General features: G+C 41.7%; 1 protein-coding gene across 11 annotated transcripts in view; it reads left to right on the top strand.

Moving 5' to 3' along the window:
- Positions 1 to 27281, top strand: part of utrn (utrophin) — a 242762-nt gene that overhangs the window by 16834 nt on the left and 198647 nt on the right. For 10 of the 11 annotated variants that reach the window (XM_050059022.1, XM_050059014.1, XM_050059021.1 and 7 more), the window contains 14 exons: positions 8965 to 9026; positions 10504 to 10596; positions 12560 to 12637; positions 15283 to 15375; positions 15978 to 16150; positions 17251 to 17366; positions 18273 to 18439; positions 22372 to 22599; positions 23963 to 24144; positions 24931 to 25081; positions 25379 to 25498; positions 25585 to 25686; positions 26162 to 26269; positions 26419 to 26598. In XM_050059022.1, the coding sequence (XP_049914979.1) occupies positions 8965 to 9026; positions 10504 to 10596; positions 12560 to 12637; positions 15283 to 15375; positions 15978 to 16150; positions 17251 to 17366; positions 18273 to 18439; positions 22372 to 22599; positions 23963 to 24144; positions 24931 to 25081; positions 25379 to 25498; positions 25585 to 25686; positions 26162 to 26269; positions 26419 to 26598 (1853 nt within the window). Of the gene's footprint in view, positions 1 to 283; positions 461 to 8964; positions 9027 to 10503; positions 10597 to 12559; positions 12638 to 15282; positions 15376 to 15977; positions 16151 to 17250; positions 17367 to 18272; positions 18440 to 22371; positions 22600 to 23962; positions 24145 to 24930; positions 25082 to 25378; positions 25499 to 25584; positions 25687 to 26161; positions 26270 to 26418; positions 26599 to 27281 lie in introns of those variants that run through there. The other variant, XM_050059019.1, reaches the window with a different exon arrangement.

Here is a 27281-nt window from a genome sequence, read left to right as displayed (position 1 = left end):
TGATGTCTGGCTGATATCTTCCTTGTCTCTTTCTCCCATCTTGCCATGGCACATGAATTCTGCACTTGTGCATGCAGGGATGGTGCCGAACACTGTCTCTGTGTTTACCTGTGTTCATCCCCCATCCCACGATGCATTATGACTCCCCACACTAGGCCTGCCCTGTCCTGTTCTGCTCTGCCCCCAATCTGTTTTCCTTTCATTGGCAGTGTCCCTCTTTCCCTCCCCTCTCCCTTTGCTGCAGCATTCTTCTGATCTTTCCCTCCCTTGCCGGTCAAGGAGCGACAGAGGCAGAGGAGAAAGGAGGAGAGGAAGGAAGGAAGGAATGTCAAACTCTGTTTTGTGCTGATACTCTTGGACTATCTCTTGCTACATTTTTTTTGGGCTTTTGCTGCTCCTGCAGTTTAGCATTGTGGAGGCTTACGGTAAAAGATGGCAGAGCTTGGGCTCAAACTCAGAGGTAGGAACTTTTGACAGGTGTGTGACTCATGGTTTGGTAGGTGTGCTACAGGTGGTGCAGTCATGTGTGGCAGACTTGGAGTGCAGACATAAGTGAGAAATGCTGTATAGATTTAGTGCTCTTCCACAATCTGATCAAGGTGTGTGCAAGCTTTGAACCAGGTGGATAGAACAGTCGACTTGCTATAAGAAGCAAGATGTTAGTTGTTCAGGTGGATTGTCATTTATGTACTTTATCCGGCTCTTCGGTAAACACAGCAATGTTGCTGCAGGGTTTACCGCAGTTTAGATATTGACTTAATGGAACACATGCTTTTTGGACATTCATAATTAGTTTCAGGAAAAGTATTCAAAATAGAGCTGCAGCTATCCTTGGTCTCACATTGTAGTAAATTTAATATATTTGGATTTTGCAGTGTTGGTTGGATAAAAAAGTACATTTGATGAGGTCACTTTAGACTCTAGGATATTGTTACAAGCCTTTTTCACTGTTTTCTAATGATGTTTTAGACAAAATGACTTATCGAGTAATTGAAAAGTAATCTACGGATGAATCAGTTACAAACATCATCATTACTTGCAGCCCTAATCAAGCTGTGCTAGTCTTTTTTTTTCAAAATAGTTTTTCAAGCCAAAAACATAGTCTTTTTCAAGTTAGTATCTTGTATTAATGTTAAAGTAGTCTCTGAAACACTTAGGAATAATTTGATTTAAGTGTGATGAATTGCCTAGATCATGCTGACGCCAATCAGACTCACTTACACTCTATCTTCCCTGCTTTTTGCGTATTTCCCGCTTATGTCACACACTGCAGCAGTAATTATCAGTTTGCTTCTCATATCTCTGACTTGGCGCACTGCTCACAGCTCATCAGCTCGCTCTCACTTCACTAAATTCCAGTGCCCCTCACCTCACCCTTCTCATTCACCCCTAATTACACCAGTGCACGCACCTACCCACACCACGGAGGTGTTTTTCGAGCCGCTAAGTGGGGATATGGCCTAATCTCTCTGGACGTTGGAAGTGTTTTCCTTACAAATTCCCAGATCTCGGCGAGGGAAGAGTGTCAACAAGGCTGTGCCGGCTGGGACAAGCTTAGACAAGTGACCACTGAAGGGAGGAGGGAGGAATGCACGGGGAAATTATAGGAATTCTATGCATTCCTCTCAACCTACATAGTCAAAATAAAACACGTCTGCCACCAATCTGTTGATTAGATTAGGTTTTATGTGCACTTACGTGTACATATATGAGGAAAAGGAGGACATTAGTCACATGGCTTCTAAGTTTAGTGATGGTTAATGGTTGGCTTGACAGTGTGATTGTTGACTGTGTGTGTGTCCTGTGTAAGGATTAGTGTCCTCCAATATGCTGTGGGTGGTGCTGTACTTAAAGACAGCCAACAGCTGAGCCTCCTTCCAGACTCACATCAAGGTGAAGTTCACCCTGGGAAACTTTTTTATGAGTGCAGCCTCTGCTTGAGAGTTGTATCGTAGCCAAGACATAAGCCTTCCTTAATTTTTCATCACCAATGACCCAAGTGAAGCTTGCACAGAAAAGTTTATTTTTGGTGCGGTCACTTTGAACACTGTGACAGCCTTCAAATTAGGGATGTGCGCCATTAATCAACTAGTAGATTAAGCATTGCTCCCTTCTCCTGTCCAATAAAAATGCTGTTGGAAAAATTAACTTTAAAGATTGAATCGTGCTGAATTTTGACTGTTTTCCGAGTATTTGTCGTTTTGCTTTTTGGGAACATCTCTGTTTCAAACACAGATCTATGTTGGTTTTCTGCCAATTATATATATTTTTTTAGTTTCATCAGCTGATACTGAGGCTACTTAGTCATTCTCTCTGTTGCCACACATGCATTTTAAAGCTTTATCAAAATAATGATTAGGAAAATCTAGAAGTTTCAGCTGCTAAGTATAACTTGGCTAAAGGTAATTGTTGCTCAGTGGTGCGGCAAAACCTTTGTAAATACCTCTGTTTGTCTAAGCTGTGAGCTCTTGTGTTTACTGTGTGATGCTGCCGTGGAAACCCTGATGGTTTGTTTGATTTTTACCTCAGTGCCCCCCCCCCCTTTCCTCGCTGCTGTGTGGTCACAGGCTCTCTCCACCTGTGAGAGGGTGGGATATACTAATAGACTGGAGCTGTATATTTTATGTGTCTGCTCTCTGTTCCGAGCTGGCTGCTTTGAGGAACATGTGTGTTTCTGTGAACTTTTTTTTTCCTCGCCCAGTTATGTCATATTTTGGGGTTTGCTTGCGGTTCATTTCTCTCAAACTTCTCAGTTCAGTCAAGTCGTGGTTATGTAATGTTGGTCAACACTGGGTCAAGGAAATGGGAACAGCCTGGCAATTTGATAGAGCACAGTAATATCTTAGAAAAATAAACTTTTTTTTTTTTTTGCAGAATTTATTTGGCTGTTTTTGGATTCATTCATCTTTTTTGACCGAAGCACTCATATTAACAGAAAGCTCTGCACACAGGCTGTGAGCATGAGTAAGCCAATTTGTCTTTTGTTCGGACGGGAACCCTGTACCTAATTTGAAACACAACATAGTCATCTGTTGTGGTGTGAGCATGCATGTGCGTACATAGCAGTATATTAAGAGCATGTGTGTGCTCAGTGAGCTGTGAGAGGACACCAATGGGATTTCTCTTCCTGATGTAATCACTACTTCCTGTTTGGCTGTTGAGGAATAGAAACATTTGTTTCTCAGCACATTTACTGTACATGACTCTGCTTTTACACTAACATGTGTGAGTGTGTTACGCTCAGTCATGTGAAATATGATGACTGATTGTTTGAAAGAGGTTGACATTTGTTCCGCAAACAAATGTGCCCATGACTTTCTTGCTTCACTGTTATAGTGCAGTTTGTTCGTTTCCACTCACTGGGCTGATAGGATATCCTTATCATATGACCAAGTGACCCATAAAGACTGGTTTACACTAAAAGCTTTACTAGACTTTTGCCAGTTGTGTTGAATGGGACCAGACTAAAACTTTACTTTGTAATATTAGCACAACCTCATAGTCAGTGGTGGTTTTATTTCCTCAGTATTAATTAACATATCTGGAAGGCAGATTGTTTATATTGAAGGGAATCCACCATTTGATTTGTGCAATGCCTCTACCTTTACTTTAACTTACACCAGGCCAAGATGTTTTGTTGACAGGCTTCAATTAGCAGCACTGGATTTAAATTATAAGTTAAACAGCCAGGAATCAGTTTTGACAGATGACATTAAAACTGCTAAAACCTAAGTGCGTTGTGGCCTTAACCGCAAGTTTTGAAGTATTCTGCATTTTCTATGCATTGGCCTCCATGTTAAAACATCTAGTGGTAAATAACTCAAAGATGCTGAAGTAATTATGTCGTATAAAAAAGGGATTAGATCATTTTACTTCTTTTACTCGCGTTAGCAATTAGTTTACCTTACTCCTGCTTCTTAAAGATAATTTATGAATTTTTACGACTCGCAAACAGTCACTGACTCATTTCGTGAGGATTTAACATAATCAGTATCAATTTTAGCTCCATGTAAAATAAATAAATGTGATGTGTACCAGATAAGCGGCAGTAGCTCAGTCCATAGGGACTTGGGTTGGGAACCGGAGGGCCGCCTGTTCAAGTCCCCGTCCGGACCAAAAATATGGAGCGTGGACTGGTAGCTGGAGAGGTGCCAGTTCACCTCCTGGGCACTGCCGAGGTGCCCCTGAGCAAGGCACCGAACCCCCCAACCGCTCAGAGCGCCTGTCATGGGCAGCCCACTCTGACATCTCTCCACTTAGTGCATGTATAGGTCCAGTTTGTGCATGTGTGTGTTCGGACCTGTGTGTAATTGACAAACAGAGTGAAAAATTGAATTTCCCCTCGGGGATTAATAAAGTATATAAAATTAAAAATTAAAAAAAAAATTAAATTAAATAATAATTGTCTGCCTTAATGTTGCAGTTCACACATTTTTATAACTGCTGATTTAAATCAGAGTTCTTCTTAAAGAAACATCAAGCCAAATTTAGCATAAGTCCTCTGTAATATCAGTAATATAAAGTAGTTGTAATATGAATAACTTTAGGCATTTAGTCAGTCAGTAGTCAGCCTGGGTCGAAAACAAATCCTGCACCTAGCCATTGGTGAAATTTCCATGGGCTACAAGGGATTTATAGTTTCTGAACTGTTCACAGGTATATGCACCTGTACCATAAATAAGATATCTGGTAGTATGAGGTTAGAAGCAGCAAATTGGGGTCAGCACTCCAACTTTCTCTGTCAGCTTCTATGCATCAGTCAGTGATGTTAATAGATAACAATTCAGCCAAATAACAGTCCCTGGCATCCTTCCTTACTTTTTCTCTGTACTGTATTTTTATCAGTTTGCCTCTGCTTATCCAGTTTGATGATTTAATGGCAAAGGATCACAAAAGGACAAGACTGAAACCCTACTGCACATAGAGTTGAGTTGTAGGAAACTATGCATTTCTTTTTTGTGCTGACACAAGGACGTTTGTCGGTGAAATGGTCAGCCTCACTTTGGCACTCTAGCTCAAAGGATGGGTGTACTTGCACTGCATAAAAAGCTCATCTAATTTAAAAGTTTTAAAATAAAGCATGACTCAGCATAACTAATTAGCCGTTTACTTACAGTGACTGGATACTTAATAATTTAGTCTGTCTAATGGTTTTACCTGCTAACCCCATCAGCTTGAAGCTTTAACACTCAGGTGAAGATGAACATGAAGCTTTATGTACTTGCTGATGGGCATAAGCACACAGACATAAAGTTATGACCACAGCTGATTTGACAGTTTGTTCAAAACTAACTGTAAATGTGTATCACTGTCATATAAATGTCAGCATGTAAGTGCTACAACATGTAACTTTATTAATGGTGTACATACAGACTCCCCTTGATAAGGGCATGCTGTCTCTCTTGCTCACAAACACACACACTCTGGAACACACTTGCACACACGTCCCCGTCGCTGCTTTGATCCGTCCAGCAGTAAGACATTCCTGTGCTGTGGTGAGTAGGAGCAGCAGACAGATTGAGGTGGAGCAGAGTGTATGAATCGAGTGTATTGTCCTGTCAAGGTGGTAAGGTGGAGAGCCCAGGAGACCTGAGCCCACAGGGACCCTCTCCTCAGGGGCCTCAGAGGCCCTCCACAGGGTGCCGATAAGGCTGTAAGGACAGGAGGCCTCCGCCTGGGGCTTTTTATAAAAGGAAAATTGATATTGTGTTGAAAGCATGCCTGTACTATACCTGTCCTGCTCCTTGTGAGTTGTTTTCTAAATGTACTTGCCAGCATTTTCCTTCCCTCTGGCTGCCTCTCTTTATCCTTTTGGCCTTCTCTCCTTGTTTTTTTTTTTTAGCTGTTTTGTCCTGTTGTCGCCTGTCTGTCTTTTTTCCTCTCTCTTTGTCCACCTGTAAGTTATCCACTGTCATTGATTGTCGTCAGTTATTTGGCCCCCGTTATGTCACCTACCCTTTGTCAATCTTGCTGTCGTTTTATTTTTCAAAGACCCCTTCTTTGTCTCCTGTATCCTTTTTTTCCATCATCTTCCTCAGTCATCGCCTCCTTAAGCCAACACCTCTTTGTCTTGTTCACCTCTTGAGACAGAATCCTTTAGGTTTTATTGTTGCTGCCTGAGATTTATGTGGAAAAACAGGTCAAAAATACTCTCAGGAGGGCCTTTTACAGTGTTACGGTTCAAAGGACTGTAAAGACAATGGCACAGAGAAGAGGACACAGTGCAAGTGTATACCAGTCTAGGAAAGTTGCCTCTCCTGCTTTTGTCCCTATCTCAAAATCTCACCCTTTCAGTTGTCTCTTTCCACAGAAATGACCCTCCATACTTGTTGTCTTAGCCCCAGTCATCTTCTCTTTTGATCTTCATGACATTTCTGGAGCATTTAGATTGCATATACAGTATCTTTACCTGTTTCTTACTGTGAATGGTGTACACAAACAAAAAAAGATTAAAAGATAATTCAGTCTCTTTACACATAAGCCCCGTTTTCACCGAGCAGTACGGTACGGTTTAGTTAATTTCAGTATGCATTTTTTCAGTCTCCACTGTGAAAAGTTGTGGATGGTACCTGGGGTACCTGGCACACAGATCTGGTGCTAAAAGGTGGAACTGTGAACACTGCAGTCCATTGATTGGTCAGTAGTGGACGGGCCGAGTTGTGGCTGGTTTTGTAACCACTGTTCATACTGTGGCAGGTCTTACATACATTAGTTAACTATAACTAAAAAAAGGAAAGGATGGGCCGACTGCCGGGAACTTTTAAGGTGGATTGTTTACTTGTAGTGACTCTTCATTGGTTCCAAAAAACCCCTCTCTTCCACTATCATTTATCTCATCCTCTCACCTCTTCACCTCTCTCACCCCCACCTCTGGCCTCCTTTAGCAGTACATTCTTGTTTTTATGCCCCTTCCCACCCAGCCAGCGTCTGTGCGCGCTCACACACAGACACACACACACACACACACACACACACACACACACACACACACAATATACACTCCACACACCCCATATACACTCCACACACCCCAAACAAAGAGGCTGACAACTGCTGGGGTTGGTGTTCATAACCTTTGAACTTTTGTTCAGTTCATGGTGCTTTACACACCGGCTAGTTGAATGACAGTGGCAGTTTAACGCTCATACACACATATACTTTTACCGCTTCTCCCCGGTGCTTGCAGATGTGAATCCATTTTTCTTCTGACCTGTTCCCTCAGGTGTACAATTCTGAGGCAGACTGACAACTTAATGCACTGGTTATTTAGGAGAGCAGGAAGGGCACATGGGAGAGAAACAAAGTAAACATAACCTAAACCTGCAGAACATGGCAGGCTTAAGCACTGACGTGCAGGTTCTCTGATGCTGACAGATAGTACCCATTCCCTCAGGCGTACAATTCTGTACAATGTTATTGTCGATGCTGTTGTTCTGTATTTGGCTTTGGAAGTTCACACTGCTGCTGAACCTTGTTTAAGAATGTTATTCTGTGTCTTTAATGATCTAATGATCCACCAGTCTACATCCTGTGATTTGACTGTGTGTTCTTATGTGCAAGATGATTTTTACTTTCATGGCCTCTAAGTACCTGTCCTGTTTTATTTCATTTAAGGAATTGTTTCCATAATTTATATACTGATTTGTTTTGAGTTAATTGTTAAGCATGTAGAGTGATGACAAATGCCCATTACAAGTCACAAAGGTCCAAAGTATGGAGGCAGGCTGTCTTACTTTAGGTTGTTCCTATTGGCTGTTCTTCAAATGCAGATGTGCATGCACATCCCTGATTCAAGCCTGATTCAATGGCATAGTGACCTGCAGGGAAAGTTGCTGCCAACACTGCAGAGCAACCCAGAAAAAGGGAGACAGTTATCAAAAAAGGGTGTCTTAAATAAAATAAAACCATAGACCGTAAAAATAATGGACGTAGCCATGATAATGTCCCCCAATGATTTGTTGACTCCTGTTTTGAAGCCTTAAGTTAGGCCTTTCAGCCATTGCCTCTTTGTTTGTTTTTTGGAGCCAGAAGTGACCATATTTGGGTGAAAGAAATTACATGTTGTTTATCACTAATGTACACTTTGTGGGTGTACGCAAAGGCCTCCTCTACAAAGGTTTTCTAATCACACAGTTTGTCCCACCAAATCTAATCTTCAGTTATAATTGCAAAACATTCATCTTAATATGTCATTTTCTCCATTTTTTTCTGTCACAAGCAAAAATACATTGTTAAGATGTAAATGTAGTCTTAATAATGATAATTGAAATTGATTGTTTTCCTTCCATATTCTTCTAAAATGTAGGGCAAAGTAAAAAAAAAAAATTCTAAGTCATGTCCAAGACTTTTTATGAGCTACTCTGATCCATTACAGCAGCAGCCATCGCCCAGGCACATCAAAGCAGCTGACCCTCTGCCTGACACACAATGAGGCCTTATTAGAGAGCCATGTTGGAGAGAATAAAGAAGGAGCAGGGAGGGAGTCAAGCGGGAAGAGAATGTGAAATATTTGTACAATTGGATTCAGAAACCAGGGGAACATTATAAAGGGGCAAGGGCGTGTGCACAGGTGCAGATGGGCATTTTTTGGGGGGGGCTTTTTTTTTGGACACTGTAGTGTGTTACTTTTACTGACAGCCAGGGCTCACCTTTGACATTTTGTATGCATTATCCAAACACACATCCTGCCCACATTTTGTTGCTGTAATTTTCCGATGTTCCAGCCACATTGATCATGATGCTTTTAAGCCGTGACGCCTCCGGCTACAATTACCATTTATCAGCACGTCAGTGTGAAAGTGAATTTGGTCAGTGGGTTCCTGAAATGAACAAGCAGAAATGGACTTTGAGTGGGAACAGTGTACCTTCCTGTTGCCATAAGACTGACAGGTACATACTGCTGATGTCCAAGTTTTGATACACCTGTTTATCTTTCTAACAACCCCTCTTCTTTCTGTTCCACAGATGAGCACGATGCAGTACAGAAGAAAACATTCACCAAATGGATAAATGCACAGTTCTCCAAGGTAACGTAATGCCAAACTTTAACTGCACTACTTAAAATACACTACAAAATGCAAATGTATTCAGAAAGTCTGAGAACCTGAGTTAATGATTTTAAAACTAAAGAGCTTCGTCTGCCTGATATTCTGACTGAATATCTGAAGTTGTGAGATTAAATGAGGGTTGTTTCAATCCTAAAATATTGAGTCTGTTTCTGATAACAAGCTGTCCCTGTGGACTGTGATTTTTGTCTTTTGTCCCACATTGAAGAGGGGGACAGGCCTACAGCAGGCTAGCTTTGCTGCTCGCAGGGGAGTAAACTGTTGAAATGTTTGCCTCTCGTTGTGTAAATGTTGTTGCCTTTATACTGTTTATATATTTATTTTATACTACTTACTTGTTGAAATGAAGCACAAACTTTAATTGTCCAGATCAATGAACTAAACACATTAGTTTGTTTTAATGCATGTTTTACTCTGTCATTCTACACAGCAACAAGTTTCCGCCAGAGTGATAATGGCTTTACATGTGTGTGGTCCTCTATTTCTGTGTCTTCATTTTTGTAAACATACAGACGAATTGTGTTAAATATGCTTAGCTGATGCTTAGTTGATTTTGCGAAGTGGTCTTGTTTAAATATTTGTACTCCTCAGGCTCGCCAGAATAATCTCTGAAGCTCTTAAATGCTCATAGTTTCACTCTGTCTTCCTTTTTCCTGCTTTTGATGGTTTGAAAATGTTCAATGTCTGTGGTTATGGTAGCGGCTGTTTTGTCCTGCTTAACTTTCACTTTGTCTTTGCTGTATTTCACACTTTCTGATTTCCTCCAAACTTAACTGTTAAGAAAAAGCTAAACTTCACATTTCAATCAGTTTTTAAAATGCATGTAGACCTTATGCCTTTTAAAGGAATTTAAGTCCACTTTGACATGTAAATTTCCTCTCAGTCACTGTAAACATCCACATTCCCTGAGCTGATGACATAGTCGATTCATAGTAAAAGGTATACTATGCAGAATGGTGGTTACTGGTATTTCACATGCTGTCCAGCGAAAGTGAAAGTAAAAGCCAGTCCCAGATTCAGTCTTGTTTGTCTCTTGGATGGCTGCTGCTTACAGTCTGGAACCTCGTTGCTACCTTTTTACTAAGTCCTGACCTCACCTGAGTCGGGGCACATGCTAATAAACATCCTGAACGTAACAACAAAAGAAATGAATACAGGCAGAGAGGGTAGAGTCTCTGCAGATAAATGCACTGCTGCATACTTCAAGTGTGTCGCAAGTGACGATTGAGAGGGACTACTTTTTTATGAGTCTTTACATTGCGTCTGCATAGCATACTTTTAGCTCTGACATACATTTATCTGAGTGTGTTAGTCGATTGGCTTGTTTATTGATTTCTTGCTGCAACAACATCTGGTTATTGTTTTCTGAGCTGCAGCCACACTGCAGCTGTCATCCTTGTTGACAAAACATACCAGTTATGCTGTTTTCTCCAATCAGACGGGGAAGACGCCCATCAAAGATATGTTCTCTGACCTGAAGGATGGGAGGAAGCTGCTGGACCTGCTGGAGGGTCTCACTGGCACTGTACTGGTGAGTTTGTGTTTGTGTGTATCAAAGTTTGCAGACAACAGCTAACAAATTATTAAGAAATGACTCATCTGAGATTCTGTTAGCTTCACTACTATTGATTTACCGTATCAACAGAGTGCTGCAGGGCTAACTTTTTTTTTGTAGGCCAAAGTTAACATCACCCTGGTTCCCTCCAAAAAAGAATGAGGGTTTTCCATTTGCTTTTGGATTATTGCAGAAAATAAGCTCTGTGGCAAACAAAAGTTTATGATACTTTTACATGTTTTGTTCAGCAAGATAATCTTCACAAATGAACACCACTTTTATGATTTTTGAAGCATGAATGCAATCGCTGGGAGCAAAAAGCCACAATTAGGCTTTAAAAAAAACTATGTTGCGGTTGCATGACCTCATCGTCACCACCACAACAAGGTTGTAAAGCTGTGTTCAGCATGATGACATTCTGTAGTCTCATTTAGCCACTTGTCAGCAACCACCTTTTGTTTTTTTTGTTTTTCAAAGATAATTTTTAGGGCATTTTGCCTTTAATGGACAGGACAGGTAAGCGTGAAATGGGGGGAGAGAGAGGGGGGATGACATGCAACAAAGGGCCACAGGCTGGATTCGAATCCGGGCCGCTGTGGCAGCAGCCTTGTACATGGGGTGCCTGCTCTACACCCCAACCACCTTTTTTAAGACACAGACAAATGGGGTATTTACTGACATATTTTATGTTAAAGCACAGTGTGATAATCTCTTCTTTCGCTTGTGTTAACCACAGACCTTATTTCAGGCATCTGAACAAAAACCCATTCAAAAAGCCCCACTGACTTTGAGAAGAGGGAACTGCAAGTTCAAAAATGCTAAATTAATTCTGGATTTTAGGGCTCATTCTTACGCCACTCTACTTTATCTTTATCCAAACATGCTTGCCAGAGTTTGACTTGATTGAAAACTTGAGCTGTTGCACTAAAAAAAAACCACATTTGCTTTGTGAGTGCATTTTATCAAGCTGGACGAGAAGGGCAAAAACACTGATTCAAACAAGGGTGGTAACACAGCTAAATATTTTTTGTCAGTTGAACTACAGAAATGTTTTTCAGGGCAGCACAAGCACATGCCTTACCTCACGTAAACTCAAACTTTCAATCTGATGTAAACATTAGAGCCTCACCGGGGACCTCAGCAGATGCATTTTGGATGCTTGAATAGAAACAGCTAAATTAAAAACAGATGTTTCACAAACACATTACATCTCCCATTTCATCAATTACAGATACGTAGAACATTGTAGTACGTTCTGCACATCTGTTATTTTCAGCAAGGCATTTAAGTTTGTCCCTCTATAAAAATAAAGAAGTTAAATTAATACCTTGTGTACTGCTTTCTCAACAAACAGTATCAAAAAAGAGGTAAAGAAACTGATAAAACTTCTTATTGATAAGCAGAATTTAAACATTTTCTCAGTGTCCATCACTGTGTATACAGTGACCAGCCATGCACCTACAAGCAGTCACCTCCCTGTCACCCCTGTAGGAGCATATCTGCTTTCTAGATACTGTACACACACACTCACACACTCTTTCCCTCTCTCTCTAATGCTGTAATGAGGTGCTAATGATTGGTTGAGGTATGGGAAGACTTAAAAGGGATTTGCAGTTGGCAGCTGTTCATCTCGCCATTCTTTCCATAAGTTGTCCTGTAGACACTGCTGATAGCATAATGGCTGTGTTGAATATATGGCGAGGAACACTGTGCTGAGTGATGGCATACTTTTCCTTGGTTAAGGTATGACTCACGTTGTACATTGTACTATTATATCTCCTGTCAGTAATGTGAATGAGTGTAAATAAATGTGTTGTAGACTCTAAGGAATTACTTCACTGATTTCATGAACTGACAAATATTCCTGCAGCCTTTTGGTTGGCTCGTAAACCCTGAACATGCCATCACCTGATTTGTGCTCTTGTTTCCTGTTCCTCAGACCAAAGAGAGAGGATCCACCAGAGTGCACGCTCTCAACAACGTCAACAAAGTACTTCAAGTCCTGCATCAAAATAATGTGAGTATTTTTTTTTTTTTTTTTTTTTTGATGCTATTGTTACATCGGCTGCTGTTTGGTGGATGCTTTTAGTCAAATCAGAGACATGTGGTTCTGAACCAGGTGCCTTTGAGTCTGCAGGGTTTCATTTTGGCCACACAGTACAGCACGGTACAGTTAGAAAAAGGGAACCACAGGAAACTGTAAACTTAGCTGCTTTTGTGTTTTGTTGCAGTTAAAACCCACAAAGTCTTTGGCTGTGGTATGTTTGGCACTGTCTCACACTAGCTGAATTTGTACTTATCTATTTGAATGTGTCATTTTTTCTACATTGAGGTCTGTCTATTTCTTTGTCTGGCTCCCTCACTCCTTTGCTGCCTCTTCCCTCCCTCCTTTTCTCTGTGTACAATAGTTGGTCTTAATGCCTTGACCTTAGCAGTGGGAGATAATGGGAAGGCCATGCTATTGGGAAGTAGCAGAGGCAGGAGTTTGCATGCAACCCCTGCTGCTTTCTCTCCTCTAAGAGCCAGAGACTGTCAGCTGGCAGTGAAGGCCAGAGTTCCCACGAGCCTTTTAAGTCTGCTAACTGGAGAAAATGAAATAAGGCTTTAGAAGTTTTTGAAAATAAATAGATATTATAAAGATACTCAATGTTTCTACTTTAAAGTAAAGACGCCACATTTATCATTGAAGTGTGCTTCACTTTGATGTCATGTACTAGCTGTGGAAAAAAGTCTAAAGCTGCATCTGATGAACTGATGTTACAGTATCATTTATTCCATTTCTGTTGTCCAATGGCCAGAGGTTAAATGTATGTCATGGAGTGTTGCTTGTCGCTTCAAACGCCTTTTTAAAAACTCTTGGGAAAACTTGAGTTCACAGAAAAGTATGTCCCAGTTTAGAAGTTAGGGATAGAAGAGTACACACAGATGCAGAAGTGTGCTGAACTGTGTATGTGAGGTTCTGTGTGTGAGAGAGAAATAGAGGCACAGAAAGAAAGGCAGAGAAGGGATAGTGTGGCAGGATGGAGTTAATTGGGACTTGAGATGGGTCAGAGGTCAGCTGTGCCATAGACACAGAGGTCACGTTTTAGTTTGACCAGACACTTGACCTCATGTTCCACTCTGTGCCTTGATCATCTCCAAAATATTTACATGTAATCAGTCTGCACTTGTCTGGCCTCACCTCGTATGATAAGTGTCTGACATGGCTGCAGACACACTTAAAAGGTAGCATTGGAAGGGTGTAGTTAGAGTGGTGTAATTCACTGTGTGATGGTAATGCATGGTTCAGATGTTTTCAGCTGTAACAGTGTGGACACTCACAAAGAGTCAAAGCAATTTTATGTGCTCTTCCACAACACAAAGAAACTCAGATACTTTTATGTGTTACTTTTAAGGCAGAGTCTTGCAAGGGTCTGATTTTTAAGACCCACTCCTGAACCAAGACTGCACCCGCCTCAACACCCACTCATATGACCAATAAGTTCCACAATCCGACCCAACCCGTCAATACAAGATCTGCGGCCTGATCGAAAACCACAAATCCTATAATAACCGTGCACTGTTCACATAATTCAGTTAATTATTAAGGTTTAAAGTGATCATTTTGGGATATTTAATACATGGGAAACTAAGATAATGTATTTTTAAGTGAAGGTAATTTAGGACATACAAATTAAATGAATAGTTATGCTCATTCTCATACCACTGAGCAGCACATCTCCACAGTTAACGTGCCTATTAGTAATGTATCTGATTGAAGTGGCTCTCATACTCCAGCTGGTGCAGAAGACAGCGCTGATGCACAAAGTCAGCAGTCACACAATTAAAACATTAAAACACTGAATTAAATTAGTATTATTTTCAATTTATTTTAATATATTTATCATCTGGCACCCGTGATCCGATCTGCATGGTCCTTGTTTGACCCAGAACTGAACTCAGAAATAAAATTAAGACAAAATACCACCCTCGAATCGCATTTTTTGCGGGTCACTTGCTTGGGTACCCGACACGATTCAGGACTCTGCTTTAAGGGGTTTGTAAGTGCCTAATGTGCTTAATTTTGAAAGGATATTATGATTATAGCAAACAAAAGATTTTCACTTTTTTTTTTTTATGTTGTGTGCAACTGGGGTGGCTTCCCAACTAATCTGCTGAAAACAAGAATTGTTTTGTTTCTACTTCCAACTTTATACCATTACTTATTTAAGTGCAACCACCTAAATTATGAACTCCAATATGTTATTTCCATGGCCTGGTAAAGTTCAGTCAGTATTTGTGAACATGAGCTACTCTCTCTCAAAGCCAGAAATCAGATTAGTAAGTCTCAAACTTGCGATGTCATTAAGTATAAAGTCAGGAGCTGCTCCATCGACAAAGAGTTAGGAAAGGTGTTCTCGATGACAGTGAGAGCAGACAGGGCAATGTGTTAATTATATGGGTACATTTTCTGTTTCACAACTGAGAACACTACAGTAGAGGGTCCACAAAATCAGACTTCCATTCATTCAGCAGCTCCAGACTTCTTACTTGATGACATCACAAATTTGAGACTTACTTCTCTTGTTTCTGGTTTTGAGAGAGAGTTGTTCATGTTCCATATATTGATTGAACTTCAATATAACAGATTGGAACTCTTAATCTTCTCTTCATTGCTTTCAGGTTGATCTGGTAAACATAGGAGGGACAGATATTGTGGACGGGAACCACAAGCTGACTTTGGGCCTCATCTGGAGCATTATTCTTCACTGGCAGGTGAGCACACATATAGATGCACACATGCTGTTCCTTTCTTTCCAACCACATCCTGCACACACACACACAAAGGCTCATTAATGTTTGCTCTGACTGTGAACTCACAGTTCACTGACGATCCAGTGTGTTAAAAAACAGATGATGGAAAATTTGTATCAATGTGCACACATGCGTGTATGCATGTAACGTGTTAATGATCCACTGCTTTGTGTAAGTTTGACCTGTTGAAATTAAGAATAGCAACTTAAGAAAATAGTTAAGAGGTTTTACTTGCTGCTGATGCTTATGCCATAACAGGATCATTAGAATGATTATCAGTTTTCATTTCAACAAAGACAGTACACATCCAGAATAAAGCAGTTGGTATGAGACGAAAGAGAATAGAGAGGATGACATGAACTAAGATCCAAACACAAACAGGGGAAGAAGAATTAAAACGTCTCCTCAGGCAGGTCATTCCAAAGTCTAGGAGCTCTGAACAAATATTTGAATTCTTGCAAAGAAATTGAATCAAAATGTGCAAAATTGCATGTTGTTACTCTTGTGTTTTTTTTGTTTTTTTTTACACCTGTATTAATGTGTAATTCTTCATGGTCATGTAGGTTAAAGACATCATGAAGGACATCATGTCCAACCTGCAGCAGACCAACAGTGAGAAAATCTTACTGAGCTGGGTACGCCAGTGCACCCGCTCACACCCAGAAGTCAATGTGCTGAACTTCACCACCAGCTGGGCCGACGGCCTGGCTCTCAACAGCATCCTACACCACTTCAGGTGAGGAGGAATCGTAGATTCTGGGGCTGCTGGAGTGCAAAATGTGGTCATGGTAACAAACAAAATTTCTGCAGTGATCCGATGAAACCAGTGTGAAGATTTTCTTTACATTCATGTCTTTGTTTTCCACTACATTTAGTTTGAATAGACTTCTTGCATACCAAGTTTTGTGAGACTGCATTTTCCATATTCTCATATATTGTTGCTGTGGGATGAATATTTGGCTTAAAGTTGACATTGCATATTTGACATATGCCCATTGACTCAAGACTTCAAAATGTCTTCAAGGCCTGTGTGTGTGTGTGTGTGAGAGGGAGCAATTGTGAGGATACCCGGGCTGTGTAAGTGGCGGGAGGTCAGGTTGTCAGGTCAGCGCCTGCCGGGTGTGTGTACACTGCTTGACTTGTTCTGTTTACGCCTGCCATGCTACTGTTTGCACACGCTCGGTGTGTGTGTGTATACGCTGTTGTGTGTGAAGAAAGAGAATGAGTGAAGCGTCAGGGGTGTTTTCCCCGCTTTCTGTAACCCCTTGTCCTTACCAGCGACATGCATGCACACACACACACACACACACACACACACACACACACACACACACTTAGACACAGGCCTGTGAGCTGTGAGAAAGGCCAGTGTTGTTTTAGACCTGGGCTGGGGTTTAGGTGGATCACTGAACACACACATTCCACACCCAACTGGCTTCAACACAAGTCCCCACTGCACCCCTAAGGGAAGAGTCTTTTCTGTGTGGAGGACACATATATGTTTAAAATATTTGCCTCTTTTTTCCGCACAAGGAATATGGGAAAAGGTCATTTATGAATTTAAGAAATTAATTTAGAAATTTCCACCCCCTTAATCTACAAAAAAAACCAACATGTTTTATGTGTATTAAACAATTCAGGTAAAGACTTAAATTTTTATCTGTGTTTCAGATTTACCTTCACTCCAACAGCGGCAGTACTTAAAGAAATGTGCATATTTATGTGGATATAATATGTGTTTTATGAATTATGTGAGACGAACCTTGATAATGGAAACCCTGGATGTCAGTGTCTTCATGTTACAGCTCTCATCACCACTGTTCTTTGTGTCTTCAGGCCAAATGCATTCAGCTGGGATCAGGTGGTCAGAATGAGCCCTGTCGAGCGACTGGACCATGCCTTCACTGTAGCCAAAGACCAGCTGGCTATTGAGAGGCTGCTGGATCCTGAAGGTACGGCCACAGGGAGCTGTTTTAAAGGAATACTTCACCACCAAATGATAATTTCTTGTAGCAATTACTCAACCTGTGTTATATTGAACTTGTGGAGAAAACTTTGTTTATGTGCATGCCTCCACATTGAGCAAAGAATCAAAAAATGGAGGAAATTCTTGAGGAATTTAATTCATAGGGGTCTGTTATTGGGTGGGAAGTATTCCATTTAACACTTTCCCACTTTGTACACAGAGGTCAGCTGTATTTATTTGAGCAGGAATAACTGTAGAAAGTTTTTTTTTTATGGAAATGTAAGTATTAGTTTTAAAAGAAAAGGCACCTGTCGAATACCTTTTATAGTAGTCCCAGAGAATAGTTGGATATGGAATGACGTTCCTTTTATTATCCAAAATTCCCACATATTAAAACATGGTTTGTGTTCATGAAGCCTGCCTTTATGCCCTGCCAGCAGTTGGATACACTCACGGTGGAGCAAATACCTTGGTGTTGTCTTTGGCTGAAGATTTGTAGGAAGCTGTGTTTGCTCCAAATGTTTTTTTCTCTCTCATGGAGCACCTGTAGATCCCCAGAGTGCATGTACTGGAGCTGTCTGTATTCAGACACTTCTTGTTAGGTCATGACCGAGAGGTAGTCTAGCCTGACCTGTGTCAAAGCCCGGTTTGATCAGCACAACTTGCCTTAACCTGCCCCCCCACCCCCAACACCTTCCTTCCCATCTCATCTCCTCCTGTCACCCTTAACTGCTATCACTCATCCACCATGCTGCTTTTTTCCCCATGCAATTTTCACCTTACTACTCCACACTCTGTCCCTCCTGCTTCTCATGCTTTTTTTCTATCTCTGATCTTTCTACCCTACATTAAACCTTCCCCCTTCCCCATCATGCCACCCTCTCTTTCTCAGACGTGGCGGTGCAGTTACCAGATAAGAAGTCCATCATCATGTACGTAACGTCGCTGTTCGCTGTGCTGCCCAAAGACGTGAGCATGGAAGCTATCAGAGAAGTGGAGACCCTGCCGCGCAAATACAAAGTGGAGTCTGAGGACTCAGGTCCAGGCCTCAGTGCTCAGGTAAAAAAACAAACAAACACAACACAGCAGGTTACAGTTTTTACTTCATGTGATATGATACAGGAGGATAGAGACAGCACAGGCTTTTCTGAGTTATGATTTTGGTGCAGAGTGGGAAGGTTTTATGGCTTTAAACCAAAGAGAGTACTATTCTAACAGCTTTGTAAACTGCTCACACAAAAAGGTGCTCACCTGTGTCCATGGCTACATCTGTTTTTTAGGGTGCCCCTTCATGTGCAAACTTTGAAAATCCACAGCTGGTAACCAGCAATGTAGACAAAAGCTCAGTGAGTCCAAACTTAAGGAATTTCTAACTGGAATCAAAAGGTCTGTCTCTTAAAGGAGATCTATCATGCTTTTCCTTATTTTCTGGTGTATATGGCCAAAGTTTCAAATAATCAGGTAAACATGTCTAAAAGTAATCAAAAACCTAAGGCCTCAGGCCATTCTGAATGCTCTGTTTCTAGTGTTGTTTTCTAATTTTGGAACAAGCTGACGTCAGCTTGCGATTTAATATTTTTACTCCAGGCATGCTACTGCAAATGTTTATATTACGTAGTCAACACTGCTACATGAAGCTATATACTAACGTCAGGGAAACTTGTAAACTTGGTTGCCTTGGTTCCCAGTTTTGGATCATATTCATGCTACAACGTCCTGTCCTGAAGATTTTGGCTTAGAAGCTTTCATTGGTGATTTTTCATGGTAGAAAGTGCTGTTATACTTAGTTACAGTCATTCCCTGGCTGCAATGACGAAGCAGAGATACTGAAGACCTGGAAGCCTTACCAATCAGAGCAGACTAGGCTTTCAGGGAGGGGGTCTTGAAGACACAGGCTCTGAAACTGTCTGTGCCGGTGTAAACAAACCGTTATCTCTTACTGTGAACAGAGATGATCGTTCAGCTCCTGAACGTCAGCTTCAACAACTGAAAAGCTGAAGCTGCGAAAAAGAATTTGAACCCACCACTGCTTCAACCTTTACTGCTGTGTTATGTTTCTGATAACATTCAGTTAGAAGGCCACAGATGCTGTTATGTGCAAGCATAAGGAATACTGTGAAGTGTCTCATTGTGTGTTTCCAGATAGAATGAGTCACTCCCACACTGAAAAAGCCATCTCCTTCATTCTCTCCAGCCCTGCTCATGAAAAGCACAGCAGGCGCAGGCAAATAGGGAGCAGAGCCATGACTCACCCCTCTGACATTAGCCAACAGACCGAACTGCATGCTGCTGGAAACACAGAGCTGTAAAGGGATGGAAGGAAATGAGGGAATAAATTGGTGAGAATAGGAGTGTGTGCAGAGAGCTGACAGGGAAGGTTATTTAAGCATTAAAAATGCTGGTGGGCGGGTGACTGACATGCACATACTGACACTGTTCCTTGTTTAACATCTGTGAGTATTTCAGTCTGTCTTGTCTTGATTCAGTTGGACTAGTGATTGTGATCCTGGTTGTACTCTTAATTCCTTTATAACTGCAACAGACCAAGCTGCATCCCCTCCAAAAAATGTAATTTCTTTCATTCACATACATCCCTGGGGCGGCTCGATTCAGAGGTTTGTAGTCAGAAGTCAGAAAATCCCGAAACCACCTCTTAAGTTTTTATTGCCCATGGGCACATACTTCACACGTCCTGGAACGAGAGCTGGAAAAGTCTTTTTAAATAGTGTCCTGATTGGTCCAACAAGGGGTTTACTTTCCTGGCACAGTTCCTTCCTCCATAGGAAGTGATGCGTAATGCTGCTGGTTGTGAGACTGAGTGGAGGAAAAAGAAAGGCTCTTTGTTTCTGATGACTGTGTTTGGTCCTTCCCTTAATTTTAGGTTCATGATATTGTTGTAGAATTCTTAATGTTGATGTTAGTGTAAGATTGGTTTTAATATCGATATCAACATTGGTTAAGGATCTAATTAAATTTTATTGCATCACCGTCAAAGTTGGAATATCACTGATGCTAAGTGCACTGATGTATGCATAATGATGCATTACATGCTCCAGAATCACAACTGCAGAAGTGATGAATGCAGGGATCGCGTTGAGCAAATCATCTGGTGATAATAAAGAGTTCTGTTGAGCCAGACCACAGCTATTTTACAGCCATTCGAGTCAATAAATAGACCAAGGCTGCAGTTTTCTCTCCCCCTCTCCCTTGTCTTTCTTTTTCTCATTGTTGCTTTGTCCTTGCCAGCCTACACTAGTCTAACATAAGGGCTTACAGTGTTTTTATTACCCCCAAATATCCAAAAGGTCATTGAATATTTTCAGCAGGTGACCTTTTCCTGAGTTCGCTACACAGACATTACCGCTGTGTAATTTCAGCCTGGAAAACAAAGATCCATTTGACTTGTTACTGTACCAGTCTCGACACACCCATTAGCATTTCTGTCATCTTCGACTTGGCACGGCTGCTGCTGTAAAGATTTTATCTCCTGTTCATTTCAGCTCCAGACAGATTTGTCGAGCTCTGTTGAACTTTTTCCTATGTTCCCTCAGAAAAATGGAAACCTGGAATAGTTTGTAATTTCAGTTGTCTACAAATGTTTGCATAGTGTGAAACAGCTCTGTATTTAATGGAATTCAGAAGTGGGATCGTGCTGAAAATATAAATGAATTAGTTCTGTTATGATGTTAGACTAAGGAATGTAGCCAGGGAAGTTCCTGTTGAAGGACACTGTGCTGACAAGACTCCTGTCATTACATAACAAAGTTATCTCTCCACTTAGGTCTAAAGTTTTGTTTAATACACATGTGTCACATTAAAACATCTGTCCTACTTCCGCTGTGAAGCTTCACCATCCATCTCTCTGACTGCACACCCAACTTTACCCAGGATGCCCCTGTGTTTCAAACCTACTGCTATTCCTAGAATGAGGAATGACCTGCCCAGCGTGTCAGGGGCACCTCCCAGCATCCTATAATAGGCCCGCAGTTGTTTCTGTTTTTTTCCTCAACTGAGCAGGGCAGGTCGCTCTGCGTGCTCCAGAGCTGCACAGGCCCCTCCTAGATGTCTGGCTCTATTTTAAAACTCACTAACTGATGTGCACAGATGAAAATCAGGCTGAAGGACAAATGAAGCTTTTGTGCATGGCTGTGTTTCATAGACATCATTGTCCTGAGAGCATTTTGTGTTTATGTGACATATCAGGGAGGCAAAAACTCACATTCCTCCTGTTCAATGCTATCAATGCTATTTTTGCCCTTGTTCTGAAAAAGACAATATTTCTACTAAGCAGTTTACATGGCTAATGAAAATGAATATTCCACTTACTCTCTCGTTTACAAGCAGCTGTGCATACCCCAGTTAATGTGCCCTAAGGTGTCGTTTATCACATCAAAATGTGGAAAAGTGGAACGACTGGACCTGCTTGTGCTGTTCTGCTTCTTAACATCAGAACAGGATTTTTTCAACTTGTTCGATTGTTGCAACACACCTCCCCCTTTTATTCTTTCAGCCACCTTCTTGTAAAGGTTGACATTGTGATATTTGCGCATATCCAAAAACCTGTTGACATCCAAGTCTGTCATAATGTTTTAAAGACCGTGTTTTTCTCCTTCCGACCAGAAATGTGGGATTTTCTTTTGGCCGTGCATCTACAAGCTTGCAAACTATTGGCAAAATGGTTTGTGTACAATGTCTCCATGACAACGCACAGAGCCGACCATAAATAGGCAAGAGGCTGTGTGTCGCAAATAACAATTAAAAACCCCATTGGAGACAAAAATACCAGTGGCCATATGATACAATATCATCATGAGTCTCTATACAATATATTGCAATTTTAAACATTTTACTGTATGCTGAGAATTGCGATAACATGTATTGTGATTTATTACCTGTTTTCAACTGCACATTATGTCCCAAAAGGAAAACTTTGTCAACTTCTGGTCAACATGGTCAACCAATGCCTTCATCTCTTGCCTCATGTTTTCCAGAATGTTCAAATGGAGGAAGCAGGCAGCAGCCCCCGACCCGAGACCCCCAGCACCCTAACAGAGACAGAAGGGGAGATGGACAGCCTCTTGGATGTAGACCTGGACAGCTACCAGACCACGCTAGAGGAGGTACTGACCTGGCTGCTGTCAGCAGAGGATGCCCTGCAGATTCAGGAGGAGGTGTCGGACGATGTGGAAGAAGTCAAAGAGCAGTTTCACACGCATGAGGTAGGATGAGACCTGCAGGCTCACGTAAGGCTTGCAGAAATGTAAACATGCATGTACATGTAGACAGAGGTGCAAACAGCAGTGTTACTTATCAAATGTAATGTGTGAATGTATCTGAGATTGCTATCACTATAAAAAAAGTGATAAATTGATAAATTGTGTGGTGCTTCTCAATGGTTAGTAGATGACAAGTTCCTAACTGTCTAAATCTAAAAAACCTAGATGCTCATAGCCTTTTATGAAATGGACATGTACAGTATTTTATAAACAAAGGATGACACTTATTTGTGCACCAGTTTTTTGTCTATGACCTGTCACTCTCCATTGTTGAGACAGAAGATAGTGGCCAAGAGATTGAAGCTTCCCACAAACAGTACATGCTCCGTACATGTTGGGAATGCCAGGAATTCTGCTGAGAGCAGTGGCGCACAGCACCCCATGGTGCCCTGGCGCACAACTCGCTTGCTTGCTTGAGAAGGCGTAGCTGCAGGGTTTGTGTCTGTGCATGTGTGTAAAGGGGCTTTGGCTGGATTCCCTTGGCTGAAATGTGAATATTTGTGAAGTCTAATGTCTGGAATCCAGGTCAAAGCAGAAAGCTGGTAGTGCGACTGAGAGCAGCGAGACCCAAAGCCTCTTTAACAGCCAGGCTTTTCAGGAGGTCTGAAAAAATCAATCCAGTTTGTTTCGGCCTTGTTGTTCACATACTTACTCCAACTTCTCCTGCAAAGCCTAATCAAAAACAATGTGCTCAGAGGTGCAGTCAAAAATGCTTACTCATCCAGAGAGCTCACAAAAAAACAGACAATAACTCAATTCACTGGGCTTCATATTGCTCACAAGTGAAAAGAAGCTTCTCTGAGGAGTTAAGAAGCAGCCAAACTGAAGACTGAAGTTGCTCTTGTATTTTTTTCTTGAAGCGTTTTCTCCTTCCTCTTTTGTTTTGCAATTGGCCTCAGTTGGCTGCCTGACAGAGTCCGCTCTTCATTTTGTGCTTGCAGGCTTGTCTGACTGTTGCTACAGCAACATTCGCAAATGCAAGGGTGCGGAGGTGATGCCCCGTGCTTCTGCAGGGCATTATTAAGTGTTATATCAAGTGAAGCAAGAGGATGGGGAGAGAAGCATCTAGACTTTAGTATGCCGAAGCCAAGTGCCAGCATGCAGCCTCAGATTATATAAGCAATGTTAGGTCTCCATGTTAGACTGCATCTGGATAATTTTCAGGGCACATGGTTCTACACTGTCTCTTATACCTTAATGTAGTGTACATATAGATAGTGGGTCCCAGGGCTGTTTTGTTTCCAGCAAACAATTTGTCTGGAAGACCAGCGTTTTAAATTGAAACTGTATCTCTTTTCCCCAAAAGGCCTTCATGATGGAGCTGACAGCGCACCAAAGCAGTGTGGGTAATGTGCTCCAGGCGGGAAACCAACTGATTGCTCAGGGTAATCTGACAGATGAGGAAGAAGAGGAAATCAGGGAGCAGATGAGCCTTCTCAACTCCCGCTGGGAGAACCTCCGAGTGGCCAGCATGGATCGTCAGGCCAGGTACACACACACACACACACACACACACACACACACACACACACACACACACACACACACACATACACATACACATAGACTTGCTTTAGTCCTGTAGAAGTATTGCAGTACTTCTTGCTATTGATAATTTGCAGACATCACATGATTTTATTTTATTTGTGTTTGAAACAAGTGAGATAATTCCATTGTGATGTCATTAAAAAAAAATAAAATAGAAAAATAAGACTTAGATCTCAAAAATCTGTGAAGTCCTTTTGTAGTAGTGCAGTGCCGTCACATCATGAGGCACAAATTGCCCAGTGGAGGTCATTTTTCTCTCAGATGTTAATGAGTTTTTCCTGTGAACAACGCGCTTGCAAGGCTGCAAACTGTGTGAAGGTGACACCGGATATGCCTCGAGGCCCCCAAGGCCTAACAAGTCTAACGCTCAATCTGTGTTATCAAGGTTTATGATGCTTCAATCACACACACACACACACACACACACACACACACACACACACACACACACACACACAACAACACAGTTGTTCATAAATCGTATTCATGGTGTCCAGTAGAGCATTTGTTGACCCTGATTATATGTGCTCTTGCGTGCCATGACTCATTGTCCGTGGAGTCTGTATACAGCATTGTCTCTTATTTTGGTGTCTGTGTTACTGTGAGGCAGTTAAATAACTAGCTGAACAGGAAGTTTCACCTTAAAATGATTACACTGGTAACCTTCATGTCCTTTCTTCCACTACACACCCAACTCCCTGTCTCTCTGACTTTCTCCCTTTCCAGGCTCCATGAAGTCCTGATGGATCTCCAGCAGCAGCAGTTACAGCAGCTCTCTGATTGGCTGACACTGACGGAGGAGCGAATCAGAAAGATAGAGACAGAACCGGCAGCTAAAGACCTGGAGCTCTACAAAGAACAGATAGAGCAGCACAAAGTAAACATTCACATTCAAACATTTTCTGCCAAATTGCTTCTCTTGCATGAATCTTGTCAATGACGGACGATTAATATATTTATCCTGGACAGGAAGTAGAATACAAAAAAACCCGTCAGTCTTGCTGCACTTCACCTAAAACAGTCTTATGACCACTTTGTCACATGTCTGATCCTGAACTTTCATGACTCACTCACTGTCTCCATGTTGTCACCATAAAGTTAAGTGGCTTCTCTGCCAGCTCTGTTAATGGATAATGTGTGACCGTGCTGAATTCACTGTTTGCGTTCCGTTCAGGAGCTTCAGAACGACTTGGAGGCGGAGCAGGTGAAGGTCAACTCTCTAACACACATGGTGGTTGTGGTAGATGAGAACAGCGGTGAGAGCGCCACTGCTGCACTGGAGGAGCAACTACAAGTGAGTTGTCAGCCTGACAGTCTATGTGAATGTGTCAGAGAACAACCATGTTTGTAATTGATGATTGTCTTCATCCTGCATTTAAGTCTCTGGGTGAGCGCTGGGCGGCTGTCTGTCGCTGGACAGAGGAGCGGTGGCACAAGCTCCAGGAAGTCTTCATGGTGTGGCAGCAGCTTACATCAGACCAGGTAGGACATGTGAAAGCTCTCCCTCTTACACATACATGTGCATTGTTTCTTTCCTTCCTCCTGGTTAAATAATCAAGCATGCTCACATTGAGATTTACTGAGGTGCAGAGAAAAGCCCACAGTGTCATTTAAATCCACTGTTAAAGCCACTTGAAAGACAGTGTTCAGTTCTACATTTCATGAGTTAACTGAATTCAGCCCACAGTAAATCTGCCAATGTTTCAGATCCACTATTTTTACTTTAACATGAAGTGTCACATCAAAACTTTATTTTCCTCATCCTGCCATTCCTATTTAACCCTGAACACATTGTGGTTTGAGCAAGAAATGTATCTGGTTTTGAATTTAGATGTTGACCTGATTGCTGAGTTCAGATTTCAAGCCTTTTTATACACGTTACCCAGGCTCCTGGACACCAAGTCTCTGTTTGTACTAAGTAGTTTAAGTTCATGCTGTTTTCCCACCTCCTCTGTAGAGTTTGTTTGGAGCTTGGTTGGCAGAAAAAGAAGAGGCCTTGAGTGAAGTACAGACCAGCAACTTTAAGGACCCGAGTGAAATGAATACCAATGTGCGCCGATTAGCAGTAAGTCGTCTGGCAAGTATTTGTGGTTGTCATGCTGCTGCTGCAACTACAAAACAACTAACTACCATTAATTTGTGAACTTCAATACAGTAATAAGGTTTCTGTTTTTAGTGTAGGCTTTGATATGTTTTTGTGATTCAATCCTGTAGATTTTAAAGGAAGACATGGAAAAGAAGAGGAGGACTCTTGACCAGCTGTCCGATGCAGGACGGGATGTAATATCGCTACTACGGAGCCCTGAGGCCGGAGCCAAGATTGAGACAGACACAGAGGAGCTTGCACATAGATGGGACAACCTGGTGCAGAAGCTGGAGGACTGCTCCTTTCAGGTGTGTGTGTGTGTGTGTGTGTGTGTGTGTTTGTGTGTAGGTGTGTCTTTTCTTCCTTTAAGTGCATGTAACTTTATTCAGAAGAGGTTTTGTCTTTGTGCTTAAAAACTGTCACAATAAGTAGCACACCTGAGCTCATAGAGATGCATGAATCTTAACTGTGGCAACTCAATGCACAAAGCACATGGCTGCTTATTCAGAAAAATCCAGCAGGTTACATCAGAATATCGATTGATTTAAACATGCAGCAGTCAGTCTTTGGGTAGTATTGCATAGCCAGTCCTATCCAGCCTAAGGTCTGACTGAACATCATAATTCCACACGAGGGGGAAAAAAAGCGCCCTGGGTTGTTTGTATTTCTTTAAACCAGTCACAGCCATGTTGGGCGGCGCCAAGCCCAGGATGCAGGGATCGTGACCTTGCAAAATAGTGTCACAAGGGAACTTGTTTTGGTGTAGAGGCGAGCGCTGGCACAAAAATGTCTAATTTCCTTTAAAAGAAAACGCCACATAAAACATTTAAAGATGTTCTAGCGTGTAGGTTGCTAGTTTGGAGGTTGTTGTTGTTGTTGTTGTTGTTGCCGTCGCCGTCACGCACAGTGCTAAATTGTGGAGATAGGTCTGGCTATGCAAGGTCTGGCTATTTTGAAAACATCACACAGGAAGAGGGTTATAGTCCGAGAT

This window comes from Epinephelus moara, chromosome 12 (genome assembly GCF_006386435.1).
Source record: "Epinephelus moara isolate mb chromosome 12, YSFRI_EMoa_1.0, whole genome shotgun sequence".
Taxonomy (NCBI): Eukaryota; Metazoa; Chordata; class Actinopteri; order Perciformes; family Serranidae; genus Epinephelus; species Epinephelus moara.
The sequence above is the reverse complement of the archived record's forward strand: the minus strand, read 5'-3'. Positions and strand labels throughout refer to the sequence as shown.